At 39.4% G+C, this 17,365-nt stretch overlaps 1 protein-coding gene across 3 annotated transcripts in view; it reads left to right on the forward strand.

Annotated features, from left to right (window-relative positions):
* Window positions 1-340: 340 nt before the first annotated feature.
* TSNAX (translin associated factor X) overlaps window positions 341-17,365 on the forward strand; it is a 33,641-nt gene continuing 16,616 nt past the window's right edge. For 2 of the 3 annotated variants that reach the window (XR_007122657.1, XM_047702223.1), the window contains exons 1-4: window positions 341-503; window positions 984-1,088; window positions 3,301-3,415; window positions 6,114-6,244. Coding sequence is in view for 2 of the 3 variants with exons in the window: in XM_047702223.1 (XP_047558179.1) it covers window positions 488-503; window positions 984-1,088; window positions 3,301-3,415; window positions 6,114-6,244 (367 nt within the window). In the remaining variant the exon portion in view is untranslated. Of the gene's footprint in view, window positions 504-770; window positions 799-983; window positions 1,089-3,300; window positions 3,416-6,113; window positions 6,245-17,365 lie in introns of all 3 variants that reach the window. The other variant, XM_047702224.1, reaches the window with a different exon arrangement.

Consider the following 17,365-nt stretch of genomic DNA (forward strand, 5'->3'; position numbering starts at 1 on the left):
CAAACTACAACCCCCATGATTCCCCGCGCGGAAGGCTGGGTCCACGGTGAGGGAGCATGGGGGTGTTCCAAAGGTGCCTTGAGAGAAAAAACAAAAAACAGAAAACACGTACATCTTCCGGCACTTTTCTACCTTCACACAGGCCTCGCCTACATCATCTGTTTTATTAACAGACCGTTCAGTGAAGCGTGTAGAGTCGCTCTGTCTTCAGGCACAGCAGAGGGCAGGCAAGACCTCGGCGCGCGGGCGCGAGGTCCTCGGGCCGCGCGCGGGGCGAAGCCAGGGGCGGCGGGGCCGGGACGCAGGCCGGAAGCGTGCGAGGGCGGAGGGAGAGGCGTGAGTGGTTGCGGGAGCGCGCTTCCGGCCAGGGCGTCGACGTCGGCCGGCTGCGAAGGGGTTCTCGGCGGGCTCTCCGGCTAGCACCTTACGCACCCCTCTGGCTCCGAGGCTCTCAGTCTCCGCTCATCTCGCCGTAGGCCCTGACGACATGAGCAGCAAAGAAGGTGGCGTCCCCAGCGGCGCGGGGCGTTATTTATTCGAAAGGGGAGAACCTCCATCCTTTTTGTCGGATTTTCCACCGCTCTTCACCCTTGAGGGATGCCCGCTCCCTTTGCACGCTCGGGGGGGCGGGGGTGGGGGGACGGCCCCGGTGATTTCCCGGCCACGTGGTCCTGTTCACACCTCGCTCCCCCCACTTTTTTTTTTTTTTTTTTAAATCCTCGAGTTGTGTTTTTTAATCTTAGTTCTGTAATTGCTCCACCTTGTGCCAGACCAGGGAAGCCACTGGTGGAGGCCCGGGTGAGTTGAGCCGCAGGTTTGGGGGAAGAAAGGCAGGGCTGATGTTCTGCCGTCCGCCGAGAAAGCCTCGGAGGCGAGGGCCCCGCGGGCGCCGCTTCGGAAGGAAGGGGCTAGCCGACCGGGACGCGTGTCCGCTCTTGGTGGTGGAAGAGCCTCTCCAACTTCTTTCTCCTTCTCTACGTAAGGCTCAGGAGGGTTCAGGAAAAGGAAGCATGACAATTTCCCACATAACCCGAGGAGAGAAGGGAAGGATGTTAACTCATCTTCACCGGTGATGTTGGCCTTCAAATGTAAGTTCCCTGTGATGGAAGTTGGCGAGGGGAAGAGCACGGAGCTGGGGAAGCAGGATGGTTTAGACGCGTTGTGCACACACAGGAACAGCCGTCAGAAGGGAAGAGGTGCCTGTGTGGCTTTTTTTACTTTTCCTGTGGTGCTGGGTCTGCCATTAAAGTCGCGATCGCTGAAATGTTGACACCCCCCCCCATTACAGTTCTGCAGGTAAACCTTAGTTAATTCACATCAGAAACCCAACCTACAAATACGTATCCGCTGTATGTGAGTCAGGACTCATCTGTCCGTACATCATCCACATGGTACGCAGATGCCATAGGAATATAACGTGGATGCGCATGTATATGTATTAGTCGCAGTCCTACTTTTAACCGGCTCCAGTGGCTCCTCCTCTCAGAACATATGAGCCTAAAATTCTTCCTGCCAGCCTGGATCCACCCTCCTGTACCTTATGGTTTCTGTGATTCGGAACCGCGAGGGCCTGAGCTGTAGACTCTAGCTCCCACTTATCTGAAGGCTCGATCGGAGCTGGAGGATCCGCGGCAATTGACAAGTTAGGCCTGCCAGCAGCCGGCGCGCAGTCTTGGCGGGGAGCCCCCGCGGTGCTGCTCCGGTGTCCTAACGTGTCAGAGCCGGGAGGAAACCCCAGTCTCCTTATGTCCTCGTGATCATGCAGTCCTTCTTGCTACCTTCTGTTTGTGAGAAATGAGGCAGTTTTAAAACTGCTTCCTGTTTAAACGGAAGGGAATTAGGTTCCACCTTTTGAAGGGAGTCTCAAGTAATTCCGGGGCATATTTTAAAACCAACACTGCATCTACAGGGGTACTCGGAGGTATGACACAACTTGTGATTGAGTAGAGAGCGCATTGATAAAAACGCCACACACAGTGGAAAAACTGCACTGGGTCGCATGTTCCCCATGTTTACACTTTGACACCCTATACAGAGCTGCTTGTTTCCAAGCATAGGTTGCTTTTGTTAGGTTTCTTTCTGGCTTTTCACACATAGTTCTTTAAGCTTGAAATTGCTTCTAATTTGCCTCCCCCATTGTTCATCTGGTGAACTGTGGTTTTCACCACCTAGCTCAAGTGATCTTCTTGGAAGCCTTTTTGATTTTTTTCTCAAGCAAATTTATGGATAGACGTTGCATTTATTCATTATCCATTCATCTGTTTAGTCATGAAATATTTATTGAGTATCTACTCTACCAGCCTGTGTTAGTAGTGAACAAGAATACGGTTCGTGCTTTCCTTTACATATATTTACATATATTTATTATGTTTTTTTTAATTTGTTTACATCTTTGTCTTTTACTGGGCTAAGCTCCTTGAAGATAGAAATTGTCTTGTTTCATTTTGTATTCATAGTACCTAATTCACAGAGGTCATTAATATTTACAATAACTAATGAAAGCTTTTGATTATCTTGATATTTTAGGCAAAATGCCAGCTTAATTATTATCTCAATAATAAAAGAGTAGGTGTATTTGGTTCTTGTCAACCTGTTAATTTGATTAATAGTTTATTCAGGTTCTGGGGTTTTTCTAATTTATGTAAAATACATCTCTGTGCTCCCTACAGGAGAGGCAATTTGCTAGGTCTTTGGCATGGCAATGCTTCTGAAATAAAGTGGTGATTGAGAGTTAAGTGGTTTATGGGTATTTCAGTGACTGGGGCTTGGAAATTCAGAAAGTTGATGTCCTTAAAAGTTATAAACTTTTAATTCAAAAAAAATCCAGATTTTTGTGGGGGGAGATAATATTGCATGTGGTAGGGTGATTTTAAAAAAAGTTATGTAACTTAGGTAGTTGGAAGTAATTTTTGTAAGTCTCCTGTGATAATTCTGTGATAACGATCTCATGTTTACTAGATGAGGTTTTTTTGTTTGTTTGTTGTTTTACAATATGTACAACTTACCGTGAGGCTGTGAGTAGTGAAACCCAGTTAAAGCATACTGAGTTTTTTTTTTTAATTACTATTTTAAAAAATAGTTTTAATTTAAACTATTTAAACTATTTTAATTTAAACTAATTAAAAAAAATAGTATTTTGGTTACTAGTAGTCTCCGATTTCCAGTACTTTAAAAATGAATGAGATGGTATGCTTCTCATTTTTACAGAGTAAATAATAGTTGCTTTATTGTGCATAATGGTGTTGTTTTATAGGCTCGAAGCATAGAATATGCATTCTTATGGTTGTAATAATGTGTTAGCATTTCAGCAGGAACTTGATGCAAGACATGACAAATATGAGAGACTTGTGAAACTTAGTCGGGATATAACTGTTGAAAGTAAAAGGACAATTTTTCTCCTACATAGGATTACAAGGTGAGTAAATATCTTTAAAATTTGTTACAGTTGCATACAGTTTGATATGTATTATTATAGTATTTTGTAATTCTTTATACCTCAGTAGAGAGTACCTAGCTGTTAGACTATTCTGTGATTTATTCTGTGAACCCTGGGATCAGAAGAGCTTAGCAGCAAGTAGATTTTTTTTTTTTTTTAAGAGAGTGAGCCATTGTGAGCTGAGGGGGAGAGGGGAAAGGGAGACAGAAAGAGAATCTTAAGCAGGCTTCATGCGCATCATGGAGCTAATGTGGGGCTTAATCCCACAACCCTGAGATCATGACCTGAGCCAAAATCAAGAGTCAGACACCCAATGGACTGATCCACCTAGGCATCCCACTAGCAAGTAGACTTTAAGAATAAATATTTTAATCAATACAGGAAGGGAAAGTTCTTATTTTCAGAGTAGCCAGGGATTTTGTGTTAAGATCCCTCAGTGATGTAGATGTTGTTTGTGAAAATATTAAATTTCTAATGGTTTATTAGAGCCTGTTACATTAAAGCTTTCTTTGGATGATACATGTGAAATTTTAATATTAGGTCAGTGTTGAAATCTGCTTTATTTATCTTCCCATTCATTGTTCAACTCATTGCAATCTGTTTTTCTGCCTCACAACTATTGTAATTGGCCTCTTACCCTCATATTGCTTAATCTAGTACATACTCTACTTATTCTACATTTTTGTAGCATATGATCCCATTGACTGCTTAATTGTTTTTTGGAACTTCCTTTTCCTTCAGCTGTGAGGCATCTTTTCTTTGAAATTTCTTTCTGTAAGAATATTTCATTTTATTTTATTTTTCTAGGTAGTCTCTGTATATATCCTGGATTCCTTGGTTGCAAATAAAAGAAAGCAGCTTATGAGGCGCCTGTGTGGCTCAGTTGGTTAAGTATCCACCTCTTGGTTTTGGCTTAGGTTATGCTCTCAGGGTCAAGAGATCATGCCCTAGGTTGGGTCTGCACTCAGTGTGGAGTCGGCTTGAGATCCTTTCCTTCTCCCTCTGCCCACCACTCCTCTGCTGTTGACGTTCATGTGTGTTCTCTCTCAAATGAATGAAAGGAAAGAAAGAAAGAAAAAGAAACCAGCTTAAACTACCCTAAGCAGAAGAGGGAGGCAAATTATAAAGATTCAGGAGTATCTTATGAATACAGCAAGGTATTGCTCTCTTCCATCTTTGCCTCATTATTTCCTTCCTATTTCATTTAATTGGCTTTCTTTGCTTCTCTGTTTTACATAAGGTTAAGAACTGCCCACCAGGTAGCTCCCCAAGAGAGACTTTTGTTAAAAATTACAAATGCCTCTAGAAGGATTTACAGTATGTGTTTTATAAAGTGTTTAAGTAAGTCCAGATATAATTTATGGTCTTTTTATTATTAAAAATATTACTGGGGGTGTCTGCGTTGCTCAGTCAGTGAAGCGTCTGCCTTCGGCTCAGGTTATGGTCCCAGGCTTCTGGGATCCAGCCCCGCATCTGTCTCCTTGCTCAGCAGGGAGCCTGCTTCCTGTCCCTCTGCTGCTCCCCTGCTTGTGCTCTCTCGCCCTCGTACTCTCTCTCTGTCAAATGAATAAAAAAAATCTTTAAAAAAATACTACTGAAGTATTCTAGTCACTCATTTACAGTTTTTTTAATTTACAGTTTTTAAGATAACATACCAGTGGCTTAATTTTTATTGTTTATTTTATTTTATTAAGTGGAAGTGTAAATTTGCCATGCATAGATTTATTGGAATGTGGGGCTGTAAACTTTGTATTATCACCTGACTCTAAAATTAGTTTTTGCTTGTTTTTTAAATGAGTTCTCAGCTTACATTACTGAAAGATTTTAAGTTATTCTTGAACTTGAGCTTGTATTATGGAAAAAAGCAACACTGTTTTGACTAATTATGAACACTTTTTTAATAAAAATTGCAATTTTGAAAGAACTGACATCAATATTCAGTTTAAAGAAATAATAGAACTGTGACAGGAGATCTTAATATTTTAGAAAAACCCATATTATTGTATGAAGTCATCTTGTAAGTATTTCTCCACCAAAAATGTACATTGGTATTATAGTAAACTTAGTAGTAATTTTTAGGAAAATAATAAATTGTATAAAAGTAAAGGTAATGAAAGAAGTCAGTCACAATACCAAAAGATAGCTACTGTCAGCAGATTTCATATTTCATACACAAATTTTATGTGTGTGTATATATATATTTTTTAAATTTTTTTTTTAAGCTCTCTGCCCAGTGTGGGGCTTAAACTCATGATCCTGAGATCGAGAGTCGTACGCTCTACCAACTAAGCCAGCCAGGCACCCCTGATTCTATATATTTTAAATAAAATAGAATTGTGGTTTTAAGTTAGAAGCACCCAGATACAATATTTATTTAGCCCTGTGTTCATTGATACTTAGATTATTTCAGGTTTTTTTTTTTTAAAGATTTTATTTATTTATTTGACAGAGATCACAAGGGGGCAGAGAGGCAGGCAGAGAGAGAGAGGGGGAAGCAGGCTCCCTGCTGAGCAGAGAGCCCAACGAAGGGCTCGATCCCAGGATCCTGGGATCATGATCTGAGCCAAAGGCAGAGGCTTAACCCTCTGAGCCACCCAGGTGCCCCAGATTATTTCAAGTTTTTCACTAACAAAGCATCTGGCTGATATTCTAAAAGTGCCCAATATTTTGATTATAGTGCTCCTGATATGGAAGAGATATTGACTGAATCAGAAATTAAATTGGATGGTGTTAGACAAAAGATATTGCAAGTAGCCCAAGAGCTCTCAGGAGAGGACATGCATCAATTTCATAGAGCCATTACTACAGGTAAGTGTCGGTTCACTTCAGTGGTAACATTAAAAAAAAACAAAAACAATGTGTAACATGATTTATGTGTGAGTTGGAAGAATTTTAATTGATACTTGGTGAAAGGTTACTGGCTTTAAAAATTGGGACTTCGGAATAATAATATAAAGATAACCTAGAAACATTAATTGGTTTTATTTTTCCAGTTATGTAGAATAGTCATTGATAGATTTTAATAAAGTCATTGAAAAAACAGACCTAACAGAAGGAACTTTATCTTGAGCATGTAAGGCGTATTCAGACAGGGCACATCTCATTTCCCAGTATGGGTGTATCTCACTGGGGACTCTGAGATTCAGTTTAATTAGGCTCATAAAAGAGAATGTATCGCCTAGCCAGGTGGACCAAACAGCTCATGTTGTGACTCCGTACTGGAATTTGAGGATAGTACTGGGTTTATATAAATACAAATCGCTTTATATATATACAAATCAGTCACATAAATATTTAAAGTGCTTGGTTCTTTTCATCCTTTTCTTAATGTGAGTTCATTGACAGGAGAGATACCAGATAATTCAATAAGATAAAGTCAAAGGCTGATTCATATTTATAGAAGTATATGAAAGTTCTCTCTATCAAATAGCTGATTCCATTGAACTCTGGACGTTTCATCATGAGAATTGAATTTATGTGATACCTGCTCAGTGTGTCCAGTTTTAGTGTGAACATTTATAATTTCAACTTATTTTTCAGAAATGTCAACCTGTAGAATATTCAGATGTCTTTTGTTGTTGCTTAGTAATTATATATACACTTGACCCCTAAACAATGGGTCAAGGTTAGGGGTGCCGACTCCTCCCACAGTCAAAAATGTACATAAAACTTTTGACTCTTCCAGAACTTAACTGCCAATGACCTCCTGTTGACTGGAAGTGGTACTGATAATATGAACAGTCTGTTAACATGTATTTTGTATCTTAAGTGTATTTACTGCATTCTTAACAGTAAAGTAAAAGAAAATGTTCCTAAAATTATAAGGAAGAGAAAATACATTTATAGTACTAAACTATATCAAAAATATTGACATATACGTGGATTATTGCAGTTCAAACCTGTGGTGTTCTGGGGTCACCTGTTATTTTGTGTGTGTGTGTGTGTGTGTGTGTGTGTGTTTATTTTTTTGCTGAGGTATAATTTACTTATAAAGTTACATTAGTTCTAGGTGTACATTGTATATATTGTGAAAGGATCACCACAAGAAGTCTAGTTAACATCCATCACTATACATAGTTACAGAATTGTATTTTTATGATGAACTTTTAATATCTGTTATTATTGTTACCAACCATAGTTGCCATGCTGTGCATTACATCCCACTTTTGCCCACCTTCAACAACCACCTCAAATGTCTTTTAACTAATCAGTAAAAACAAGTTAAGGCTGGAGTGTGTTATTAGAAACTAAAGTGAAAACTTAGTTGTATGAAGAGTCATTCTGGTACATTCCCAAAAGTGATCCATTCCCATCATCATTTATTATTTATTATCAGAGATTTGTTTTTTTAAGTAATAGCACACATAATAAACAAGGTTTAATGAACTCAGTTTGTGCTGTCTTGTGGCAAAACCTTGGACATGACAGGTTTGGCAGGGTTGGGAGAGAACATGTAACTGCTGTTGAGAAGGGTGAAGGGAAAGCTAAAACAAGCCTCTTGAAGAAAACCTGAGAATATATGCATGATCTTGTAGTAGAAAAGATTTTTTTTTTGAAAGGACACAAGCATTAACTGGTAAAGGAAAAATGGATCAATTGGATTTCATTAAAATTAAGATGTCATTTATCCGAAGACGACATTAAAGTGAAAGGGCAAGCCTAAGTCTGAGAGAAGACACATGCATACCTTGGATAAAGGACTCACGTACAGAATTTATGAAGAATTCCTACAGATCATCAAGAAGACAGGCAATTTTTAAAAATTGGACAGGGGTGCCTGGCCGGCTCAGTGGGTAGAGTTTGTGATTCTTAATTTCTGGGTCATGAGTTCAAATTCCAGTTGGGTGTAGAGATTACTTTAGAAAAAAATGGACAAAAAACATCAGTGGGCCTCAAAATGAATATTCATATGGCTTTTTAAAAAAGCATATGAAAAGGTACTGAACATTATTTACTAGAGTCATGCAAAGTAAAGCCAAATGAAATACCATTTACTCATCTGCAAGATTAGATTATAAAGACTGACAATACCACTTTAAAAAGCTTTGGCAGTATCTAGCTAAAAATGTGTGTCTACTGCATGATTCTTTCTGGCTATGTAAGCAATAGAAATGAGGCTTATGTCACCAAAAGACATGAAAGAAAGCTGGTAACAGCTGTAGTGATAATATCCTAAAACTGAAAAATGACCCAAGATGTCCATCAACAGGAGGAAGGATAAATAAATTACAGTATATTTGTACAGTATAATAGCTGTATAGCAATAAAAAATAAACATGCATACCAGCAAATATGAATCTCACATACATTCAGTTGGGCAAGATAAGCAGGCACAAAGGAGTATCTACTGTATAATTCCATTTAAGTGAAGTTGAAAAAGAGGCAAAATTAATCTAAGGAGCCAAAAGGCAGGATAGTGGTTACCTGGGAGTGGAGGTTAGGGGCAGGGGTCATTGATTAGAAGCATGAGGGAACCTTCTGGAGTGATAGAAGTGTTGTGTATTTTTAGCTGGGTAACATTCAGAGTGTACACATACTTAAAAATTCACTGAGTTACACATGTAAGATTTATGTACTTTATATAAATTATAGCTTTTTTTTTTTTTTTTTTTTTTTTTTTTTTTTTTACAAAGTCACTATTGACAAATTCTTAGTTCCTTTTCCCAGAGTGGTTCTTCATATCAGGAGATCATATCAATAATCTCTTTAGGGTATAGGGGTTCCTGGCTGTCTTTAGAAGAGCATGTGACTCTTGATCTTGGGGTTGTGACTTCGAGCCCCATGTTGTGTGTAGAGACTAGTTAAATAAATAAAACTTAAAAAAAATATCTTTGTGGCAGTCTTATAGTGAAAATAAATGCCATGTTCAGTGAAAACAGCTATGTCATTCGTATTGATATTCTCTGTCAGAATCCTTTTGGTGAGGTTTCTCTTGGGTAACCTGACATTTCCACTTGTTAGGGCAGTATTTTTTTTTTTTTTAAGATTTTATTTATGTATTTGACAGAGTGAGAGATGCGCACAAATAATGGGAGTGGCAGGCAGAGGGAGAGGGAGAAGCAGGTTCCGGCTGAGCTGAGCAGGGAGGCTGACGTGTGGGGCTCGATCCCAGGACCCTGGGATCATGACCTGAGCGGAAGGCAGAGGCTTTAACCCACTGAGCCACCCAGGCGCCCCTGATCTGAAATTTTTATCTGCTTCTTCTAGTGAAAGTGGATTGGGAAGGAGGTGAGCTTGAACATCCAGCCATTTCCCCGTGTTAGTTCTCAGGGTTGATTGGAATCCAAAAGTGGCATGTCTAGGCTGCAGGTATGTTATAGAACTTTTCAGGGATATAGATCAGGAGTGGTGGTATTGGGGTTCCTGTAGGCTCTTTGGGAAAAGCATGTGACTGTTGATCTCAGGCTCCTGAGTTCAAGCTCCATGTTGGGAGTAGAGATTACTTTAAAAAAATCAGTAAGGAGGAGCAGTGGTGTTATCATTTCTTGATACATGAGTATTACACTGCCATGAGGAATCCCAATGACATTGCTGCTGTTCCTTCCCGGGAGCTGGAAGTAGCTTGAACCATACTAGAGACAGATTGGTGGCAGACGTGCATTTCAGTCCGAGTGGTCCTGCTCCGTATGACTGTGTATGCATGTATAATCCAAAGGGCCACTGGGTGGTGGAGTTGGTGGTGGGGAGCAAGTTGGGTCTCCCAGTTTCTAGAAAGTCCTTGATCTGAAGAGCAGTATGGTCTAAATGTCTTAACTGCATCAAAGTGAACAAATCACATTCTATGGCTTCTAGGTATCCCATCAACTCGGGTAACTAAGGGCAAGAGTTTGAGTAACTTCCATAGCTTGATTGTTTTTCTGTCACGCCATGCAATAAACTTACCTTATAAAAACTTCATGACAATGTAATACATACAGTAAAAGGTGGCTGTAGTAGTCTTCACTTTTGACTTCAGTCCATCCTTAAAAACTTTCGTACTTCTGGAAGAACTGGTATATGTTCCTCATGATGTTAGTGCTTCGTCATATGAGGTGTCTAGATTAAATGTCTCAATTCTGTATTAGTTCAAGGTTAAGCCCTACCAATCCTCATAACTTAAAGTTTTGGCGGGACAGTGTAGATTTGCTTTATTTCTCCCAGTAATCTATTTTGTATGTTCTTTGTCAGTGAGTAAAGAGTAAGGAAAGACTTTAAACAAGACCGAGGACCATATGGGTAGTGACATAAAAAGAAACCTAGAAAGTTACTCTCGGCTTTTAGAACAAAATGGAGAAATGAAGAAAAAAGACAAAGGAACATTTCATTGAGTCAACAGAATATCACTTAGGAAGGAGACATTGCACTATTGGAGAGAGTTTAGATAGGGCATTAATAAAATGGAAGCAGTTTTCAGATTTTCCCTCTTCAGTGTATCATTGAGGATTATTGGAAGCACCGGTTCCATTTTAGGCTTTTATCTATTTTTTGTAAGTTTTTGTGAAGATTGCTTATTCATGGTTTAAAAATTTAAGGATTCCCTGTATCTCACTTTTCTCTAGTTAAGCCCTTAAAATAAAATGAGATTCTTTAAATCTAAACAATAAAGTTTTTTTTTTTTCCTTAAAGTTAAGGAATAAAGCAGTTAAAGAGGTATCTGGGACTTAACATTTTGCTGACAAGTATTTTATTTGGTAAAATAAGGTTACTTATAATTAGAGTAGCATTAACAATATGATGTTTATGAATAGCTTGCTGCTTGTAATTGTTAAATGCTTGTTTTGGTGTTACTCCAAATAGTTGTTCTTTTGACTTGAAGATAAAACAATTCTGGCATTGAACTAAAGGAGTTCTGTGCTTTTCCTCATTAAGAATAGTGCTAATGGCACGCAGAGCATTTCCCTAAGGGATACTTGTGTGAGCTCAAACGTTGAGTATCCTCCTAATAATTGAACAACAACAAAAAGTTAGGTCTGTTTTCTACACATTTCTTATCGGAGTAGATTACACATTGTCCCAAGGGATGGTTAAACAAATGAACGAATAATTAGTTGCTTGAAATAAGTCACTTAAAAAAATGTTGGGTTCTGTCATGTTTTTGTTTTGTGTTTTTCCCTTGTTGAAAAATTAACAGTTGGGGGAAAATGTTCTCCATCTCAAAGAAAAAAAAATTTTTTTTTGTTTAGTTTATATCACTCTAATGATAAAAATCGTTATTTAATTTTGAGATGTTTTGGTGCACATAACTAAGTTCAGACCCTAGCTAATATTTTAGTTCTCCTATTCAGGAATGTGAAGGAATGGTTAAGTGGATATTTTGGACCACTTAGACATTTTTTTTTAAGCTGTTCTTTATGACCTTTGCAATATCCCTAAGTTATAGATGTTATTCTTACTGCTAAATAGGTGGGAAAATTGAGTTACATAGGAGTTAAGCAACTTGCTCAAGATAAGCTAGTAAGTGGTACCATTGGTTTCTTACCATATGGATTTAATTTATCTATTGACTTTAGAACATCACTCCTACTAAAGGCTTAGTCTTGCTTTAAGTCCCCTTCCCCCCAGTGTTAGGGTTTTCCTTACAAATCCAGCACACATTATAGCTCTTATGTTGCTCTTTTTTTTTTTTTTTTTAAAGATTTTATTTATTTATTTGACAGAAAGAGATCACAAGTAGACAGAGAGGCAGGCAGAGAGAGAGAGAGAGAGGGAAGCAGGCTCCCCGCTGAGCAGAGAGCCCGATGCGGGACTCGATCCCAGGACCCTGAGATCATGACCTGAGCCGAAGGCAGCGGCCTAACCCACTGAGCCACCCAGGCACCCCATGTTGCTCTTTTTTGTCCATAGCACTTAAAACCTTCTGACATACTATGAAGTTTCTTTTTATGTTATAGTGTCTCTCTTTCCTGTATTAGAAAGTGGACCCTACACGTCTCTACAGATTTTGTTGTGAACAACACATTTCGATAAAAACCAACAGTTAAGATTTTTTTTTTTTTTTTTTTTTTTTTTTTTAAAGATTTTATTTATTTATTTGACAGACAGAGATCACAAGTAGGCAGAGAGGCAGGCAGAGAGAGAGAGGGGAGGAAGCAGGCTCCCTGCAGAGCAGAGAGCCCGATGTGGGGCTCGATCCCAGGACCCTGGGATCATGACTTGAGCTGAAGGCAGAGGCTTTAACCCACTGAGCCACCCAGGCACCCCAACAGTTAAGATTTTATTTATTTATTTGACAGAGACAGAGATCACAGGTAGGCAGAGAGGCAGGCGGCGGGGAGGGGGATGCAGGGTCCCTGCTGAGCAGAGAGCCTGATGTGGGGCTCGATCCCAGGACCCCAGGATCATGACCCGAGCCGAAGGCAGAGGCTTTAACCCACTGAGCCACTCAGGTGCCCCAAAACAACAGGTTTTTATAAAAATTTAATTTAATTTTTACAAAAGTTTTTTAATAAAAATAATATTTTATAAAAATTTTTATATAAATTTTTTTCTAAAAAGTTCATTTTTATAGAAGTTTAATAACAGGTTTTGATAAAAGTTGACAGAATGAAGAACAAAACCATTTTCAAAGGGCTTTTCTTTTTTTGTTCAACCAGATCCTTTATCTGATGATTGACTTTTGCAAATTTTTCCTTGACTTTTTTTGTTTCTTCCAAAAGAAAACCTGTTTCCAGTGGCTATTACTTACACATGATAGTAGAAATAGGATCGGTATTAATATTCAGGAAATCCTAAGCTTTGTTTTATCAGTACAGAGAAATTTGATACAGGTTCAGCCTATTAGCAAAATTCAGAAGGCTCACTGAGAAAATGAACTAGGATACAAAGAGTCGTAAGCCTTTGGAATGATAGAACAATTTAGTGAAGGGAAAGATATAGCTGAAAATTGAATTTATCTGTTTATACATGAGATTCATTATGCCAGAGATGTTAGTTAAGATAAAGCTAAGAACTGAAATAGATGAATAAACCATGACGTTTTGGTGGTTTAACAAAGCAGAAATTGTTTCTTTCTCCCTGTAAAGTCCAGGCTTTGTGGCGGTAGTTTGCACGGGCTCTGCCAGCTTAGTCATTTAGGGACCCAGGATCATGGGGCTCTGGCATTATCAATACATGGTTTCCACGATGAGCTAGGGCATCAAAATAAAGCCTGTGGGTTGTGGGAAAGAAGGGTGCAGGGTGATCTCTGAGGTTTTTATCCCTGCAAAAGATAGATCACGTCTGCCCACATTTTTTTGGCGGGTTGCATGGCCACATCTAACTTCAAGGGAGAATGAGAAATACGATCTCTTCCTATGCCAGGGTAATGAAATGTGTTTGGTGAATAGTTTTTTTTCCTGCCCAGTATGGCAATTTGATGTCCATTTGGTTTAGTGGAAAATCCAGGTATATGCGTGATGATGGATTTTAAATTTTTTTTCTGAATATATTTTAATTTTGTTTGAAAACATTCATTCACCTAATTTGAGAATAATTTTATAACTGAAAGAATGGTTAGAGGATACCTAGTCCTGCTACCTTATTTTTTAAATGAGCTTAGTGATGGTATTGGAATTGAAATCTGGTTTATCTGCTCTGATACATGTTCTGCTAGACCACCTCTTCTCTGATAGCTAGTATTACTATAATAATCTACTATGATACTAATAATACTCTAATATAATACTACTACTAACAATCTACTATAATTGTTTTTTCCAAAACCAAAGACTTTTATTTGACTATCTCAGATCCTATATGTGGGTAAAGATACTGGTACTTCCTTTAATTTTACCTGTACATGTAAGTAAAATGGATACAGTTTAAATTTGCATTTAAATGTGAGATGGTTCAGTATACATTTTCCTGACTATTTTAATCACAATCACAAGGGGCACCTGCGTGGCTCAGTCAGCTAAGCATCTGCCTTCAGCTGTGGTCACGATCCCAGGGATAGAGCTCCCCTGCTCTGTGTGGTGCCTGCTTCCCCCTCTCCCTCTGCCTGCCGCTCCGCCTGCTTGTGCTCTCTCTTACTGTCAAATGGGTGAATAAAATCTTTTAAAACAAAATCACAATTTAGTAAGAGTGTATATCATAGTGCAGACCCCTGTGGTGAATAGTATGACCATGAGAAAAATCTCTGTAGGTATTTTCTTGGTTACAGAAACTCCATTTGTAAACATTCTTCTAGATAAATGTCTGGTTCCTACAACTTGGACTGTCCAAGTATGAGGTCTTCTAGCCTAGTTGCTCTTTTCACCTTTGAACATTCCTGTTGCTTTTCTGAAATCCTGTTTGAGAAAGCTCCTTTTTTGAGCTGAGGTCTGTCAGTTGATAAGGGTGGAGCTAAGTAGGGAGCATGGAAGGGACAGACAGCTTCTTACTTAGTTTTGTGTGAATGCACCAAGTCAAAGAGCTTATTCCATGACAAACTATTCTAATTTAATATGCCTTAGTAGGATAAACAGTCGTGTTCCATTAATATAATTTGTCATTACTTAGAATTATAATGCATGTTGGGCTAGGGTAACATTTCAAAAGAATGGCCTCTTTTAATACGAGTTAATACACTGCAAAGAAAACAGTAACAGAGAAACGACTGACTTCTTTAAAGAAGTTAGAAAATGTTGTCTAACAAAAATTAATCACCTTCATTCTTTTTTTTAAGATAAATGATGGAAGATGTATTATGAGCTTTATTTTTTCCAAAGATAATGCCCTCATTCTTATTTTAGGTATTCTTACTTTAGTTTAATTCAGCAGTTTCAGAGGGCCCTTGTCCCAGTACTGATGCATTATTCCATATAAATCCTGCAGTGTAGGTAGATGTCCGTTCTTCACAAATACGAAATTGAAGTGCAGTAAAGTTCATAAATGACCTTCGTTCACACAGCTAATGAGACTGAGTTAGCTTGTGAGCCTCATTTCAGGTCTGTGCCTTTCTTTTATGCCACCCTCATATTTTATTTGGAGGAAGGCTAGAGGCAGGGAGGTGAGTAAGGAGGCTGTGGTGGTCATTCTAGGTGTCACATGAACAGAGTCCCCAGGCTGGTATTAGCCATGGAGATGGAAAGGAAAGAGCTTACTTTTAGCATGTGGTTTTTTAAATGTGCAAGAGGAAGGAAATAGTCTCAGGACCACTTTTAGGTTTCTGGTTGGGTTGGTTGAATGAGGGCGTTATTTAAGAGAAGAAAACTGGAATGTGGAATGGGTTTGGGATGATTACTTGGAAATTATGGGGCATCCAAATAGTTGCCTAATAGGCAATTGGATATAGGGTCTAGAGAGCTGATGATACAATGCAAGACTGATCTTCAGTTTCAGCCTCAGAGTCATCGGCTTATAAGCTGTTGTTGGGTTTACAGACACGAATAAAATTGTTCAAGGAGAGTATAAGGTGGCAAGAAATCAAAGACTGGGTCCTGTGGAACTTTAACTAAAGGGAATAGAATATTTGACTAAATTGGATCCCAGAAGAACCAGGAGAGGGTGAGATCCAGAGCTTTGGTTAATTGACATGCCTTAGAGGAGAGGACAGCCACCTCTTCAGAGATGGGCAGTTAAGGATGGGTATAGAGGTAGGTAGTGGAGGAAAATTTTGCTCACTATCTCTCTTCTTCTGTTGTGTGCCAAGAGACAAGGGATGGGATGTGGGGCAGTGGTTTGGAATTGATGGGAGACTGGAGATAAAAGAAGGACTGTGAGGGGACTGGGAGTGGGTCCTTAACCAGAGACATTTATTGTGACTGTTAATCATTTCTGAAAGTTTACCTGATGAGTAAATTTGATCTTTTCTATATAGCAATAGAAGTGAATGAGGTAGAAATTTAATTTGTGGTTAGGGTTTTGCTCATTAGTTGCAGCAGATGACAGTGGGAGAAGTAGGACAAGATACTCAGTTCAATAGACTATGGCCATTTTGGTTGTTAAAAGAACACTTCTGTGTCTGTTGGTAAATAGTGTATTACTAACTGTGATGAGTAGCAAAGTCAATAAATAATACAAATTTCCGCATATCTGGCGTATCTCATAAGCCAAACACTATAGATCCAAGATACTATAGTAGTTTGTTAGGGCTACCATAGTAAAGTACCACAGACTGATTGGCTTAAACAGTAGGAATTTACTTTTCCACATTTCTGGAGCCTTGAAGTCCAATAGGCAGGATTGTTGTTTTTCTGAGGACTTTCTCTGGTTTAAAGATGGCTCCTGTCTTTCTGTGTCCTCACATCGTCTCTCCTCCACACACAGGCATCCTTGCTGTTTGTCTCGGTGTGCTAATCTCCTCTTCTTACATGGACACCAGTCAGGTTGAATTAATCGTCCAAGTTACTAGGGTTAGGGCTTCAGCAGATAAATTTGGGGGATGTACATAGTTTAGCCCATTACCTGCTTTCTGGTTTTGTGCAGTGCAGCTAGGGGGCAAGCTGCAAAATTAATGTTACTCCGGGGTGGGGAGATGGGGGAGTTGCTCTGAGCTAAGTCCAGAGGTGCAGCTGGGGGGACTTGTGCTGTGCAGCTGAGCTGTGGCCCCTTTCTGTAAACCTCTGCAGAAATGCCCTAAGGGGATGAGTGGATAGCATTGGGGAAGTCTGCCAGGAAGCAGGGATCTAAACAGGTGTTTCATGCAAAGCATATTTCCTCAGGTTGCAGTAAGAGTCTTTGAGGTAGGTTCAGGGGAGCTTTGCTTTAGCTGAGACATACCCCCTGATGCTGAGGGGAGCGGCTCTGCACTAGGGAGGGGTCTGGGGGAAGGAATCTGCCCTGAGTCTTACCGAATGCCTGAAGGACAGCATACCTCTCCCACCCAATAAGTGACTTCCAAATCTTTCTCTTTTTTTCCCTTCTACTCCCTTTATTTATATCTCAGTGGTTAGAGCGAGGATAATGAGAGAGGAACAGAGATTTGATGAGTAGTGGAGAGATAGAGGTAGAGGCAGGCCTGTGAATCCCCACGTAGGCAGGATCCCCAGT

The sequence above is a fragment of the Lutra lutra genome, chromosome 14 (assembly GCF_902655055.1).
Source record: "Lutra lutra chromosome 14, mLutLut1.2, whole genome shotgun sequence".
Taxonomy (NCBI): Eukaryota; Metazoa; Chordata; class Mammalia; order Carnivora; family Mustelidae; genus Lutra; species Lutra lutra.